At 35.7% G+C, this 16,698-nt stretch overlaps 1 protein-coding gene across 1 annotated transcript in view; it reads right to left on the bottom strand.

Annotated features, from left to right (window-relative positions):
* The window catches only part of KRIT1 (KRIT1 ankyrin repeat containing), a 77,828-nt gene that overhangs the window by 5,344 nt on the left and 55,786 nt on the right, over positions 1-16,698 (bottom strand). Inside the window, exons 12-17 of the mRNA XM_053714030.1 lie at positions 7,719-7,875; positions 6,436-6,587; positions 5,978-6,144; positions 5,791-5,878; positions 4,915-5,121; positions 4,609-4,725 (exon numbers count right to left, since the gene is read on the bottom strand). Of these exons, the coding sequence (XP_053570005.1) occupies positions 4,609-4,725; positions 4,915-5,121; positions 5,791-5,878; positions 5,978-6,144; positions 6,436-6,587; positions 7,719-7,875 (888 nt within the window). The remainder of the gene's footprint in view (positions 1-4,608; positions 4,726-4,914; positions 5,122-5,790; positions 5,879-5,977; positions 6,145-6,435; positions 6,588-7,718; positions 7,876-16,698) is intronic.

Consider the following 16,698-nt stretch of genomic DNA (forward strand, 5'->3'; position numbering starts at 1 on the left):
TAGACAGGAGCTGTATTCCGCCCATACAAGTATTCGAGAGACTTCTTTCATAGCCAGAGGACTGTGAGTTCCTCCTTGATGATTGACATATGCCACGGTTGTGACATCGTCCGTCTAGAAACAAATGAACGACTCTCTCTTTAGAAAAGGCCACGACTGAAGAGCTCTGAAAATTGCACGGAGTTCCAAAAATGTTGATTGGTAATCTCACCTCCTGAGATTCCCAAACCCCTTGTGCTGTCAGAAACCCCCATACAGCTCCCCAACCTGTCAGATTTGCATCTGTTGAGATCACAGTCTAGGTTGGAGGAACAAAAAGAAGCCCCCTGAACTAAACGATGGCGATCTGTCCAACCCGTCAGAGAGTGTCGAACAATCGGTTTTAAAGATATTAATTGAGATATCTTTGTATAATCCCTGCACCACTGGTTCAGCATACAGAGCTGAAGAGGTCGCATGTGAAAACGAGCAAAGGGAATCGCGTCCAATGCAGCAGTCATAAGACCTAGAATTTCCATACATAAGGCTACTGAAGGGAATGATTGAGACTGAAGGTTTCGATAAGCTGAAACCAATTTCAGACGCCTCTTGTCCGTCAGAGACAGAATCAAGAACACTGAATCTATCAGGAAACCTAAAAAGGTTACCCTTGTCTGAGGAATCAAACTAACTTTTTGGAAAATTGATCCTCCAACCATGTTCTTGAAGAAACAACACTTATAAAAGACTGGAAAGGTTCTTTCTAGAGAAAATGAGCAAAGGGAATTGAATCCAATGCTGTGGCCATAAGACCTAAAACTTCTATGCATATATAGCAACTGAAGGAAATAATAGAGACTAAAGGTACCGATAGACGGAACCCAATAACATTATCCCTTGTCTGATAGAGACAAGGACAGTGACACAAACTATCTGGAAACCTAAAAAAGGTGACCCTTGTGTGAGGAATCAAGAGCTTTAGAAAAGAAGATCCTCTAACTATATCCTGAAGAGTAAGTGAATCATATGAGATTCCGTATCCTCAGAAAATAATCTGAATGAAAACAGAAAAATGAAAATATGCATTTATTGTATCTAATGAAAACAAATAATGCTATCAAAGACCATAAAAAGGCAAAATAGTTTGAATAAAACTCCAAAACCCGGTTCCTCAAAAGAAACTGGAAGAAATACCCCAGAAGATTCCAGGTCTGAGCAGCGCTTGAACCCCATGGGTGCCCAGCCATGCTTCAACAATACCCAAAATATATAGGACAGCCTTGCTGGAATAAAATCAAAGAAATTTGGACAAAATAAATTTCAAAGAAGCCTTAACCTGCCCCTTACCAGCCAAGCTGGAATACGGCACGTACATCGCAAAATTAGGGAGCTGATTTCGAACTCCAATTATAGACATGTTACTTGGGAAAGAACTCAGGAATTCGTTCCTTAATAAGAACAACCAAACTAGTATAAGCTTAAAGTTTTAGTCTTAGAACTCAACCTTGAAGCCCAGAGTAACAGTTAAGAATTGAATCCAATTATAAAACAAATAATTGATTATCTTAGAACAAAGGAAATATGGATTTTTTTTTTTTTTTAAATCACAAAATTCTTCTAGCTAAAAAAGCTAAAGACATAGATTAACCCTCATTTGCGAAAATATTCAATAAAATGAAGACACAAATGAAATTATTAGCATGATAGTCCAGTTAAAGGACCAGCCAATACAGTGGACTTGCATAATCAAAAAATGCAAAACAACAAGACAAATGCAACAGCACCTAGTCTATTAAATGTTGTCCCTTTAACAATGCTAAAATAAATCATAATCTGATACTTGATCTTAAAGTAAACAGAGAAAATGAAGCAATTGCAATATCCAAATAAATCACAGGACCAAGAAAAGTACCTGAAACTAAAAAAAATTCCATAAATAAGATACAACTATCTAAAGGAAAATAAATACTATTTTGCTATAGAAACAATAGCATAATTAGTAGAATTAGAGATAGCCCCAATAAATTGGAGAACCCTCCAAATTGAGTTTAACTGCTGGCAAAGAATATAGTTTAAAACCTTTGAAGAAGGAATAAAAGAAAATTCTCAGCCTATTCCATTCCCTAGTATAGGGAATTGGAAAAAAAAACCTCTAAAGAAATAAATAGGCAGAAATAATGTCAGCTAGTCTTAAAGAACTAGTTACCTTAATATCCAAAATAATCAACACCTTTTCAACAAAGAACAAATGTACTTTAATAATTGAAAAATAATAAAAAAGTAGATTTGTTAGTGTCAATATCTGATGAAGAAAATTTCTGAAAAAAACATCATCAGAGAAGGATAAATCAGTATGTTGTTGGTCATTTGAAACTTCAATAATTAAAAAAGAAGTGAAAAAGACCTAAAAATTTTATTAGAAGGCACAAAGTCAGACAAAGCCTTTAACATAGAATCAGAAAAATATTTCTTATAAGTCTTCTAAATATTTCTTGTAAGAAAAGAAAATAAATAAAGCATAAATACTAATGGATTCCGCATGTAAAAGTATAACATAATATCTTATTACAAACCATAGCTAAAGATAAACATTTATAACATTTAAAATAAATGAACTTAGCTTTGGTAGAACTGAAACTCAGTTAAGCGTTTTTCCAAAAGTGGCTTCTGAGTCCATTTGAGACATCTTGCAATATGTAATAGAAAAAACAACATATAAAGCAAAATTGATCAAATTCCTTAAATGACAGTTTCAGGAATGGGAAAAAAATGCCAATGAACAAGCTTCTAGCAACCAGAAACAATAAATAATGAGACTTAAATATTGTGGCGACAACAATGACGCTCGAATCTTTTAGCGCCAAAAAAGCTGCCCACATTATTTGGCGCCTAAATGCTTTTGGCGCCAAAAATGGCGCCACATCCGGTAACGCCGACATTTTTTGGCGCAAAAACGTCAAAAAAATGACGCCGGAAATGACAAGAAAATTTTTGCGCCAAGAAAGTCCGCGCCAAGAATGACGCAATAAAATGAAGCATTTTCAGCCCCCGCGAGCCTAACAGCCCACAGGAAAAAAAGTCAAATTTTAAGGTAAGAAAAAATTGATTTATTCATATGCATTATCCCAAATATGAAACTGACTGTCTGCAATAAGGAACGTTGAACATCCTGAGTTAAGGCAAATAAATGTTTAAACACATATATTTAGAACTTTATATAAAAGTGCCCAACCATAGCTTAGAGTGTCACAGAAAATAAGACTTACTTACCCCAGGACACTCATCTACAAGTAGTAGAAAGCCAAACCAGTACTGAAACGAGAATCAGCAGAGGTAATGGTATATATAAGAGCATATCGTCGATCTGAAAAGGGAGGTAAGAGATGAATCTCTACGACCGATAACAGAGAACCTATGAAATAGACCCCGTAGAAGGAGATCACTGCATTCAATAGGCAATACTCTCCTCACATCCCTCTGACATTCACTGCACGCTGAGAGGAAAACCGGGCTCCAACTTGCTGCGGAGCGCATATCAACGTAGAATCTAGCACAAACTTACTTCACCACCTCCACAGGAGGCAAAGTTTGTAAAACTGATTTGTGGGTGTGGTGAGGGGTGTATTTATAGGCATTTTGAGGTTTGGGAAACTTTGCCCCTCCTGGTAGGAATGTATATCCCATACGTCACTAGCTCATGGACTCTTGCTAATTACATGAAAGAAAGGATATTTGTAATATTTTACTGCTCTTATATTTATGACAGTTATTTACAGTTCACTGTACTGGCCCTTTAAGAAAGCAAACAAATGGCAAACTACTCCAATGCTGTACACAGTATTACAGTGCTGCACTATAAATGCAGGTAACAAAAAATCATATTCAAATCTTTTTAATTCCGCTAACCCTGTGGAACAACTTCCTAAATAGTGGTCACAGGATCACATGCTATTGTGAAATGGTGCAAATTAACCTGGCCAATAGCTGTGCTAGCATACGGCACAGTTTACCACTAGGTACAACACAAGTAGTCACCTTCAGGATCCTTACCCTGGCTAAAATCTGCTGACTATTAATTAAATGCTTTATGCATATTCATTATTTTGAGGTAAAACAACTATAACTTATTTCCATAGGTGCAGGTGTATATATTGTATCACTCATAGGACAAAACTTATATTACATTGAAGCCAAAAGAATTGTGTATTTTTTTTGTTGTTGACAGTCTGTTCATCTGTTTTACACCAACACTTTTTAAAATACACTTTGTAATCTACATTTGCTAGTTAAAAGGGACAGTCTAGTCAGAATTAAACTTTCATGATTCAGATAGGGCATGTGATTTCAAACAACCTTTCAATTTACTTTTCTCATCAAATGTGCTTTGTTCTCTTTTATTTATCTCTATTATTGATGAAAGCTAAACATAGGTAGGCTCATATGCTAATTTCTTAGCCCTTGAAAGCCGCCCCTTACTGAATATTAATAGAACAGTGTTAGTCATGCAAAACTGGGGAATGGGTAATAAAGGATTATCTCTTCTTAAACAAGAACAACAATTCTGGAGTAGACTATCCCTTTAACAGTATATAATTACAAGACAATCTCCATACACAATAATATGTGTACCTGTTTAGTATGAACAATAAAACTCATTTTATTTTCCAGACTGTGAATTTGGAAACAGGAATCCGCATCTCCCAACTGCCACATGAAGCAACCAAACTTTAAACTAATCAGTAGGGCCTGCAATAAAAAAAATAATAATCAGCAATTAACAACTGCTACTTATTCTGAAAATGTCATTTTAGTTCTTATGCCACCTGTTATTTTATAAATATATATTTATAAAAACAAAAAGCTGAAAATCTCTCATCTCAACGTATCTCCTCAACTTACTCTTTGATACTCCTCAGCAATGTGCCTTGAGTTTACCTTGGTTTCCAGATTGAGTAGATGAAGACCCTTTATGTTAATTCCAACATACACTCTGATGACTTTGTGGTTGTTGGAGCTAGCTTTCGTAAATATCTGTCCAGTGAAAAATGCTGCTCCATAGGTGGGAATGTCCCAACAGTTCTGCAGGAACATGCGCTGAAGGTGGTGCATTTCCTTGCTCACGCCCTCACTTGCACTTACGTTCTGAAAGAAAATCATAAATACAAACTAGAAAAATAAGTAAACAACCTAAACCATCCATGTGTATTAAAGTTCTATCAGACCTTGGTCTCTTTGTATATCAGTATGTGAGTAAATTCTAACCGAAGAGAAGTGAAAAATTGGAAGAGGACACAAGCGGATTACTTGAATGTGTGCATTAGCTCCCTTAAACAGGATATTTAACTAATTGTATTAAATATTTCTACTCTTGACTTTAAATGGATCTCATCGTCGGCTATTAAAATGTTATTATATTATCTAGAGGAGCCAGAGTCCTATCAAACGGTCATTTTATTTTTAGTTCAGTTTTATCAAAATTTCGATTTATAAGAACTGCACCATAACAAAATACAGACTGTCAAATTGTATAGAGATAAAATAAGCGTGTCTGAAGTTGTGTTCCCTAACATGGAAAAGACTAGACCAGACCCAGAGACGACACAGGGTGAAGCTGGGAGAATATTCGTGGAGCTTAGGGATTCTCTGCGCCACCTCAAAGGGTAACAATCATTGCAAATACGATGAACCAAGACAGACAACATTCCAATGTGGTCCTCAGGTGAAAAGGTCCCTTATTTAGAGTAATAAGGCATACAATCATTTTGTTAGTAACTTTAAAATAATTTTTTAGGCACTACCGGCTGGGCATACCTTGTACTCGTGAAGAATTCGATTTGCCCAGTGAGGTGCTTTGCTTTTTACTTTAGTGACTGGCACTATGGATTTTAGGTTTTCTTCACTGAAAATAAAGATAAGAATTACAGTTAAAGCAGACAAATGATAGTTCTAATCACAGGTTCTGTACACACAGAGGAAATGTTCTTATTGATATACTCACTTAAGAAAACCTTGTTTGTGCTTCTTGCTTTCATAGTTTCCATAGACTATCTGTAGGAGAAGGCTGGCGAGAGTGATTAGCTTCACATCTGTTGCTGGGTAGAAACCTTTCAGCAGGTTATATCTGGCTTCATCAAAAAGAATGAGTATGGCCAGAGGTTCTTCAATCTTCAAAGAAAATACATAAATATAAACAAAAAGAAAATGGGAAACATATAAAGTTAAATTAAAAAAGTCTCATACTAAATATGGAACGAAGTTAGTGTTATTAGTTTGGTTATAGAATATGATATATACTTTGTACGTGTGAAAATATTTACATAGTATAAAAACAACAGTATATGTTAAATTAAATTCTTCCTTCTGATTATACATTACCAGTATGTTTACTTTTGGGCTTCACTAACTATTGGATATGTGCAGTAACAAGTCACGTTCTCATTTGAAGCCCCTTCTTACTTTTTTCTCTATTTCTAATGACAACTTGACATCCCTCCTGAGGAACAACTGGGGCGATTCTCTCTGGGGATCCAGGTTGGTTAATTCTGCGACTATATCTGCCCAGTCCCGGACATGCTGCAAGGGTTTGTGAAATGGCTTCAGCTGAAGACCTTAACAAATGGAAATAAACAGAAAACACAAATTTATTTTCTTGGAAATAAACAGAAAACAATTACTTTTCTTGGTGTGTAATCCCCATTGCAGCTCACGGTTATAAATATTGTATGTACTACAAAACTGCATGTCAGACTCTGTACACAGCATAACATGTTAAAGGGATATAATACTCATAAGCTAGATCACTTGAAAGTGATGCAGCATAACTGTAAAAAGCTGACATGAAAATATCACCTGAACATCTCTAAGTAGAAAAGGAAGATATTTTACTCAAAATTTCTTCAACTTACCAGAGTAATTGCTTTGTGAAACATGAAAGCTGCTGTAAAGATGCAAATTGACCCCCCCACACACACAATAGCCAATCAGCAGTGCAGAGGTGTTGCATTATTTTGGTGTGATATGAGATTTCACTTAAATCCAGAGAGATTTTGCAGTAAACTTCCTTAAACTGAACAGTAAAAAAAAAACATGATTGTGCCTGCACATGCCAGATGCACACTCCCTTAGAAGTCCTGGGACTAAAGTTTCTTTACAGTGGGGTGTGAATACTTAAGAAATGTTGAGGTAAATATGTTCCTTTTTTACATAGAGATGTTCAGTTGATATTTTCTAATCAGCTTTTTACAGCTATGCTGCATCACTTTTTAAATGCCTCAACATATGGGTATCATGTCCCTTTAACTAAATTTCTGAACATTGTAAGAGAATTTCATTTTCATAACTAGCAAAACTTTTCTTATATTTGTTGTGGTTTAATGATTGCACTTTCCCAATATGCAGACTTATAATTTGTCCAAACTAATCAATAAAGCTACAAGCAAGTTTAAAATGAAAAATCTTTGCTACTGACCGCAATATAAGGTTTCAGGTGAAGCAAATAGCAATGTTATGCTTTATTCAAATTTATCAATCAAAAAAGTTGAATCTTTAATATTTTAGAAGTACTTTGTTGCACTAATACATTCATTCATGCATTTTAGAGACAATACTATATGTTTGTGTATGGCTTTTAAATTATTAAAAAAATAATAATATGCCACACAGTGAACGGATTGGTTATGAAATTCTATTAACAAGCTAAAACCATGTAACTAAAACCACTACAAACGTATAACTCTTACTTATGTTCTCTGAACAAATCCATATGGCAAAATACTGCTGAGTATCTTGTGACAAACGCATCCCCTCCATAATCTGCTGTACAGTAGTGTTGTTCCCATGCTTCAACTCAACAGAGCGGTATGACCCATCCATTCGATAGATGCGCACCTTTTCGTACTAAACCGGTGTAGAGAAGAAAACATTTGCAGTCTATTAGTACACAACATGGGTTTGAGATATACATCATTTTAATATAATTCAGTTTAAAGTAAGTTTTTATCCAATCACTGTCTGTACGATTGCGTAAAATGAATCCAGTGTAATAACTGCGTGGGTCTCAAATTCCTTGAAATTAAGCTTTAATAAAGCTACATGCTATTGTACAGTTGTTATGGCAATAAACGAGTGCAGAATTTCTTGCAAGCAACAATGTACATCTCACTGAGGAGACGAAAGTAGAATATTCAGAAGCAATTAGCAGGAATGTTTATTAAAAAGGACAGTAAACACCTTGTAATTACAAGAATTTCTTGTTGTGTTGTTATAGAACATATCAGCCAAGTCAACGTTTTTAAAACAAATTTATATTTTTTTTTATTTTATTTTTTTATTCTTTTTATTGGATTTTCACAATATATAATAGACAAACGAGAAAAACCAAAGACAGGTGTAACAATTTTACCTTAGAAATAAACGTACACAGTAAATCAAATCTTGCTTGGTTTTATACACCTTTTACATTGCATTAAAGGGACACTGACACCAAATTTTTTCTTTCATGATTCAGATAGAGCATGACATTTTAAGCAACTTTCTAATTGACTCCTATTATCAAATTTTCTTTATTCTCTTGGTATCTTTATTTGAAATTCAAGAATGTACGTTTAGATGCCGGCCCATTTTTGGTTTACAACCTGGGTTGTCCTTGCTGATTGGTGGATAAATTCATCCACCAATAAAAAAGTGCTGTCCAGAGGTCTGAACCAAAAAAAAGCTTAGATGTCTTATTTTTCAAATAAAGATAGCAAGAGAACAAAGAAAATTTGATAATAGGAGTAAATTAGAACGTTGCTTAAAATGGCATGTTCTATCTGAATCATGAAAAAAAAAATTTGGGTTCAGTGTCCCTTTAAGTAACAATAAAAACCTTTTTCTGTCCCTTCCTCGCTGGGATCCAAAAAGCTGAATCCTAATTTTACTAAGAACTGTGTACTTACATACATTAAACAAACATCAGATTGAAGTCTATCCAATGCTGAGGTAACTCACCTCAAGTATGAGTAAGAGAAATACGGGGGTGTTCCTAAATGTTTCTGTAAATTGATATTGTAGCGGTAATGGCCAGGCAATGATGACATTTTTCCATTTTGCAAAAACAAGCTCTAAGCTGTGAATCGATGATTAATTTATAGTCACGCGATTCAATTGCCATTTGCAATTTTTATATACTGGACAATTCAGTTATAGTAGGGACCTTGGCCATTTCCATTCCCTTAATGGATTCCTAACACCCAAGATAGTGAAATTTATCAGAAGTTGTTCCCCCTAATACTGCTGTCTGAATATAAAAAAAAAAAAACTGTGGCAGTGTAATACATATTTTATTCTTTAGATATTTATTCAGCCAAAAGTTAACTTTGCTCCAGTATTATATGATTTTGGGGCATGACCACATGCAATGTATAATATCTGCTATTTCTGCTTTACATTTGTGACATCGACTTATTTGTTTGTTTGTTTTTTAGAGAATTTATACAGTCTATATGGGGTAAAATAATAATTATTCAACAGCTTCATTTAGGATTCCCTCCAACTTATATTAATAGTGGCAGATTCTGATAACCTAATATTCTTTACAATATCCTGTTCCAATATATTCAGAAAGAATTTTGATAGGTTATCTTTCAGTTTTCTTAAAATGTTTTGCCCAGACTTGATAATTAGGGATTTATACCAGTAAGAAATCGCTAGTCTACCTGCCCTATATAGCTTAACCCCATTAGGAATCTCTGTGGTGACCCAGTCAAGTCCCCTTAATCTAATTAGTTGAGCTGCATAACTCCTTACCTGTAAATAGGCATAAAAATCCTTTACTGGAAGAGCATATGTAATGGAGTATCCTATTATTATCCTGCAGAAGGTGGGAAATATAAAAAATTCCCTTCTCCTTCCACTCTTGAAAAACCACATCATCAAATCCGGGTTCCTTGTGATGGGTAAGAATTGAGAGGTCCTCGGATTATGTCCCATTTCCTTGCAATACTTCTGCCAAGCAGAGATGATATTTACAAAAGTCTGTATAATATTGCTTGGTAGTTTAGCAAGGCCCTTACATCAAATGGGTCTACCAGATTTGTTTCAATATCTAGATAGGTAAAATAATTTGCTTCTATTATCCAGTCGATTGCAAATTTCATCATACAAATCCAATTATTATATTCTAAACTGGGCATTGAAAAACTGCTGCATCTTTTTTGTTGTATTAATCTGGCCATAGCAATTAGCGTCCGAGTCCTTCCCCATAAAAATAATGAACATGCAGCATTGAACCTAAGGATATCGCGCTCAGTTATAAACAGAGGTATATTCCGTAGCAAGAATAATATATTCGGGGAAAAAAGATATAGTCTTGAGTAGCATAATCTTGGCGGATAAGGACAAGTAATATAACTTCCAAGCTTTCATCTTGTTCGCCATATTAGCGAATAGATCTTCATAATTAAGGATTCCTGCAGATTTTAATTCCCAAATATTTCATACATTGTACTTCCTTGAAAGCGTGGGGGTAGTTGCTTTCTGGGGTCTTATAAAGCCACATAATCTCAGATTTCATGGCATTAATTCTATATCCCGAGAACTTACTGAAGCTGTTAAGATTTAAAGAATGTGGGATACTTTGACACGTATCGCTTAGATATAATATAAGATCATCTGCATAGAGGGATAAGATTACTTTCTGATTCCCCAATACAATTCATTTTAATTCCTTTCTAAGCCATACTGCAAGGGGCTCTAAAGAAATATTGAAGAGAAGGGGAGATAAAGGGCATCCTTGTCGCGTACTCTTCTGTAATGTGATATATTGAGACAGGAGGCCGTTAACGAATAGTTGTGTTTTAGGATTTTTGTAGATCAATTTGAGCATATTAATTATGTTTCCAGAAAAACCAAAGTTTCCTAAAGACAAGAACAAATGATCCCATATAATTTTCGGCATCTAGTGTCAATAGAGCCAGATCTTTCCTAGGCTTAGAATTTTGTTTTCTTTTATTATAGTAGGTATCTATAGTCAAAAGTACTTTTCTTATATTACGGACTACATTCCTTCCTGGCATAAATCCCGTTTGGTCAGTATGGATTATTGCTCCCATTACTTATATAAATCTTTCGGACACAATTGGCATCAATAATTTATAATCGTTGTTTAAAAGCGATATAGGACGGTATGCACCCAGATCTTCTGGGTCTTTGCCTTTTTTATAAATAAGAGTTATAATTGAGTACGAGAGATATGGGGAGTTCATGTGGTTCTCATACAAGTATTGATGAAATAATTTAGTCAATGTGGCGGGTGTCTCTTTATTTAAGATTTTATAGAATTCTGCCGTTATCCCATCAGGGCCAGGGGCTTTATTTTGTTTCATTTATTTTGTTTCATTTATTTTGTTTCATTTATTTTGTTTCATTTATTTTGTTTCATTTATTTTGTTGCTAATTCAGATTCTTCTTTTATTGGCTGATTGATCTCCAATAATTCTTCATTAGATATTTTAGGAAGATTAATTTTCTGCCAAAATCTATCTTGCCCTCGTTTATCTATATTTTCTTTAGAATAGATTTTTTGATAATACTTAAAAAAAAAAGCTTCCCTGATCTCTGTTGCTTGAGTAAGTTTGAGCTTGCCGTCTTTGATGCGTGATATCATATTGTTCCTTTTTTTATTTTGATGATTCTTGCTAAATGTTTAGCTGAGGTACCTTGATAACCCTGAAAGAAAGCTCTAGTTTTTAGGTCTTCTAGTGACCATTTTTCTTTCAAGACGAGCTCCCTAGCATCTTTGGCTTGCCTATATTTATTCCAATTAATATTATTTGGGGCATTCAGATAGGTCCTATATGTATTTTTGACCTGGTTAGCTAGTTGAATTTCTTGATGCTTATTTTTTTTTTTTTTTTTATCTGTGCACGATTCACTTGTTCCCAGTTTGTTTGATTGAGAGCTTGCATTTGTATGGTTGTATTAGGGACCCAGGTTTTTATATATAAAAAAAGAAGTCCTGACTGACTGACTCAATGCCAAGCTCAAACCGTTTAACCGAGGAACGTGATATTTGGAAGGTACGTTGTTTTTATGACATAGGCACCCACTATGGAAGGATTTTTTCACGTCCCTAAGGGGGTGAACTTTTTATGAAGATACCTATATCTCAAAAAAAGACGATGTTACAGACGTGAAAATTGGTATTTAGATTCTCCTTGAAAAATAAAGAAACGTGTTTTACCATTTCTTCAAAATTCACTTAAGGGGGTCAAAAGGGGGGGGGTTGATTTATGAGAATAACTACTGTATATCTCAAAAACTGAATATTTTATAGACGTGAAAATTGGTATTCAGATTCTCTTTGAAAAATAAAGAAACGCATGTTTTACCATTTCCCCAAAATCCACTTAAGGGGGGGTCAAAAGGGGGGGGGCTGATTTATGAGGATACCTATATCTCAAAAACCGACAAAGTTACAGACATGAAAATTGGTATTTAGATTCACCTTTAAAAATAAAGAAACACGTTTTAACATTTCCTAAAAATACACGTGAAGCGATACTGAACCCAATTTTTTTCTTTTGTGATTCAGATAGAGCATGCAATTTTAAGTAAATTTCTAATTTACTCCTATTATCAATTGATCTTCGTTCTCTTGCTATCTTTATTTGAAAAAGAAAGTCAAGAACCCGGAACAGCACTTGTTTATTGGTGGATAAATTTATCCACCAATCAGCAAGAACAACTCAGGTTGTTCATCAAAAATGGGCCGGCATCTAAACTTACATTCTTGCTTTTCAAATAAAAATACCAAGAGAATGAAGAACATTTGGTAATAGGAGTAAATTAGAAAGTTGCTTAAAATTGCATGCTCTATCTGAATCACAAAATAATTTTTTTTGGGTTCAGTGTCTCTTTAACCCCTTAATGACCACAGCGCTTTTCCATTTTCTGTCCGTTTGGGACCAAGGCTATTTTTACATTTTTGTATTTTTTGTGTTTGTGTTTAGCTGTAATTTTCCTCTTACTCATTTACTGTACCCACACATATTATATACCGTTTTTCTCGCCATTAAATGGACTTTCTAAAGATACCCTTATTTTCATCATATCTTATAATTTACTATAAAAAAAAAATATAAAATATGAGGAAAAAATGGAAAAATACACACTTTTTCTAACTTTGACCCCAAAATCTGTTACACATCTACAACCACCAAAAAACACCCATGCTAAATAGTTTCTAAATTTTGTCCTGAGTTTAGAAATACCCAATCTTTACATGTTCTTTGCTTTTTTACAAGTTATAGGGCCATAAATACAAATAGCACTTTGCTATTTCCAAACCACTTTTTTTCAAAATTAGTGCTAGTTACATTGGAACGCTGAAATCTTTCAGGAATCCCTGAATATCCCTTGACATGCATATATATTTTTTTAGAAGACATCTATTGATCTAGGCCCATTTTGGTATATTTCATGCCACCATTTCACCGCCAAATGCGATCAAATAAAAAAAATCGTTCACTTTTTCACAATTTTAGGTTTCTCACTGAAATTATTTACAAACAGCTTATGCAATTATATCACAGATGGTTGTAAATGCTTCTCTAGGATCCCCTTTCTTCAGAAATAGCAGACATATATGGCTTCGGCTTTGCTTTTTGGTAATTAGAATGCCGCTAAATGCTGCTGCAGGGTTAATTAGGTAGCTTGTAGGGAGTTTATAGGGTTAATATTAGCTTTAGTTTAGTGTCGTAGACATTCCAAAATATTGATCTAGGCCCATTTTGGTATATTTCATGCCACCTTTTCACCGCCAAAAGCGATCAAATAAAAAAAAAAATTGTTCACTTTTTCACAATGGCACAAATGGTTGTAAATGCTTCTCAGGGATCCCCTTTGTACAGAAATAGCAGACATATATGGCTTTGGCGTTGCTTTTTGGTAATGAGAAGGCCGCTAAATGCTGCTGAGCATCACACGTGTATTATGGCTAGCAGTTAAGGGGTTAATTAGGTAGCTTGTAGGGAGCTTGCAGGGTTAATTTTAGCTTCAGTGTAGAGATCAGCCTCCCACCTGACACATCACACCCCCTGATCCCTCCCAAACAGCTCCCTTCCCTCCCCCACCCCACAATTGTCCCCGCCATCTTAAGTACTGGCAGAAAGTCTGCCAGTACTAAAATAAAAAGGTATCTGTTTTTTGTTGTTTTTTTTTTTAAAGCATACATATGCTGCCGTGTAGGACCCCCCCTTAGCCCCCAACCTCCCTGATCCCCCCCAAACAACTCTCTAACCCTCCCCCTCTGCCTTTTTGGGGGCCATATTGGGTACTGGCAGCTGTCTGCCAGTACCCAGTTTGCAGAAAATAAAGGGTTTTAATATTTTTCCCCATTTTTTTTTTTTTGTAGTGTAGCTCCCCCCCCCCCCCCACAGACAAACCCAACACACCCTGATTTATAGTTTAATTTATTTTTTAACATTCCCCCCACTTTTATACTTCATACATTTTCTGTAGTGTAGAGGTTCCCACCCGCTTCCTCCCCGTGCACGCGCCCCCCTCCGCCCCCTCGTGCACGTGTGCGCCCCTGGCTACCTCTGCCCACGATCCCACCCCCCTCCACATCACTGGGCCCATCGATGGCCGTCACCCGCCTCCCAGACCGGCTCCCACCCACCAACGATACCGGCCATCGATGTCCGGTGCAGAGAGGGCCACAGAGTGGGTCTCTCTGCATCGGATGGCCAACAGATGTTATTGCAGGATGCCGCGATATAGACGCATCACTGCAATAACCGGAAAGCGGCTGGAAGTGATCAGGATCACTTCCACCGCTTTCCCAGACCGAGGACGTGCAGGGTACGTCCTCGGGCATTAACCGTCTTTTTTTTTTTTTTGAGGGCGTACCCTGCACGTCCTCAGTCATTAAGGGGTTAAGGGGGGTCAAAAGGGGGGGGGCTGATTTATGAGGATACCTATATCTCAAAAACCAAAGATGTTACAGATGTGAAAATTGGTATTTAGATTCTTCTTTGAAAATAAATATGTGTTTTAACATTTCCCAAACATCCAATAAAGGGGGTCCAAAGGGGGGGGACTTATGTGGACACCTATCTCTCAAAAATCAAAAACGTTACAGACTTGAAAATTGGTATTAAGATTACGAGAAACACTGAGAATTAATGAAAACTCAAGAAGTTCATGGGCACACATGTGAGGGTACACGTCATTGTAAGTTGTCAGGTTTTTCGCTATTTTTTACAAATCACAAAATCCACACAAGCGAAGCTGCGGGGCAACAGCTAGTGTATATGTATATACTATATATATATATACACATACACACACACTTACGATTTTTTCAGCTGCCAGGGTTCACTTTTAAAGCATATCCAAAGTTCCAAAAGAAAAAGGCACTCACTGGTCTTCGTTAAAAATTAACATTTAATTCATCATATTAAAAACGACATAGCGTTTCGGTGTGCATTCACACCTTTGTCAAATGTCAAAATTGAACCCCAAATCAAGGACCCAAAAAAGCATCTAACATTACATACCTCCACCTGTCTTATATGTTCCCTATACGTTTCTGCAGATTGAAACCAAGTGGATCCACACTTTGGACACCCTGATACCGAAAGGGTTGAATACTTTCCTGGACTTTGCACCATTCTACACCAAATGATTAATAACTGGACTTAAGAATTTCAAGACAGTACATTTTCGCCCATAGGGATCCACATGGATGTACGTTCTAGTGGGTACTCACGGGTTTCTACCTATACTCTCGGAGACACTAAAAGGATATAAGAGTGATATGGGATTGTGTGATTTTTTCATTAATAATAACTGAATTAGGACCCACATCATACTGGATGGTTGTTCTGTTTAAATGCAGTTGCCAATATTTTATTCCATATGTCTTTTTTTGATATGTGTTGAATATGATTTTAATAATTTTATTGGTAACAACTATTGTCTTTATGGGGGATGATACCTGTGCTCTATGAGAGTGCTTGGGGATCATTGCTGATAATGTTATGCCAGGCTGTGATCCACATACATCATCATATAGTCACAAATATACAGTGCTTTGTTTGTTTATGCCTGACATTTGTATTATGCCATAACCTAGGTATGCTGTGCAAACTTACATATGGAATATTATTTCACCATGACTATATGACACTTGGGTTATCGCATATGCCAAGCACTGATCGCACTTGTACAATACCCACATAGGATGATAGGAGTAGGTTTTACCTACGTGTACAAGCTACCATGGTAATGGAATGAAAGCCGATTGGCGATGACGTATCACGCCGTTGCTATTGCGTGATGACGTCACCAGGAGCCCGTACGGCGGAATTGACGATTTTAATGGGTGATTAGGGAACATATAAGACAGGTGGAGGTATGTAATGTTAGATGCTTTTTTGGGTCCGTGATTTGGGGTTCAATTTTGACATTTGACAAAGGTGTGACTGCACACCGAAACGTTATGTCGTTTTTAATATGATGAATTAAATGTTAACTTTTAACGAAGACCAGTGAGTGCCTTTTTTCTTTTGGAACTTTATATATATATATATATATATATATATATATATATATATATATATATATATATATATATATATATATATATATATATATATATATATATATACACACACACACACACACACACACATAAACATATATATATATATATATATATATATACACACACACACA

Source organism: Bombina bombina, chromosome 5 (assembly GCF_027579735.1).
Source record: "Bombina bombina isolate aBomBom1 chromosome 5, aBomBom1.pri, whole genome shotgun sequence".
NCBI classification, from domain to species: domain Eukaryota; kingdom Metazoa; phylum Chordata; class Amphibia; order Anura; family Bombinatoridae; genus Bombina; species Bombina bombina.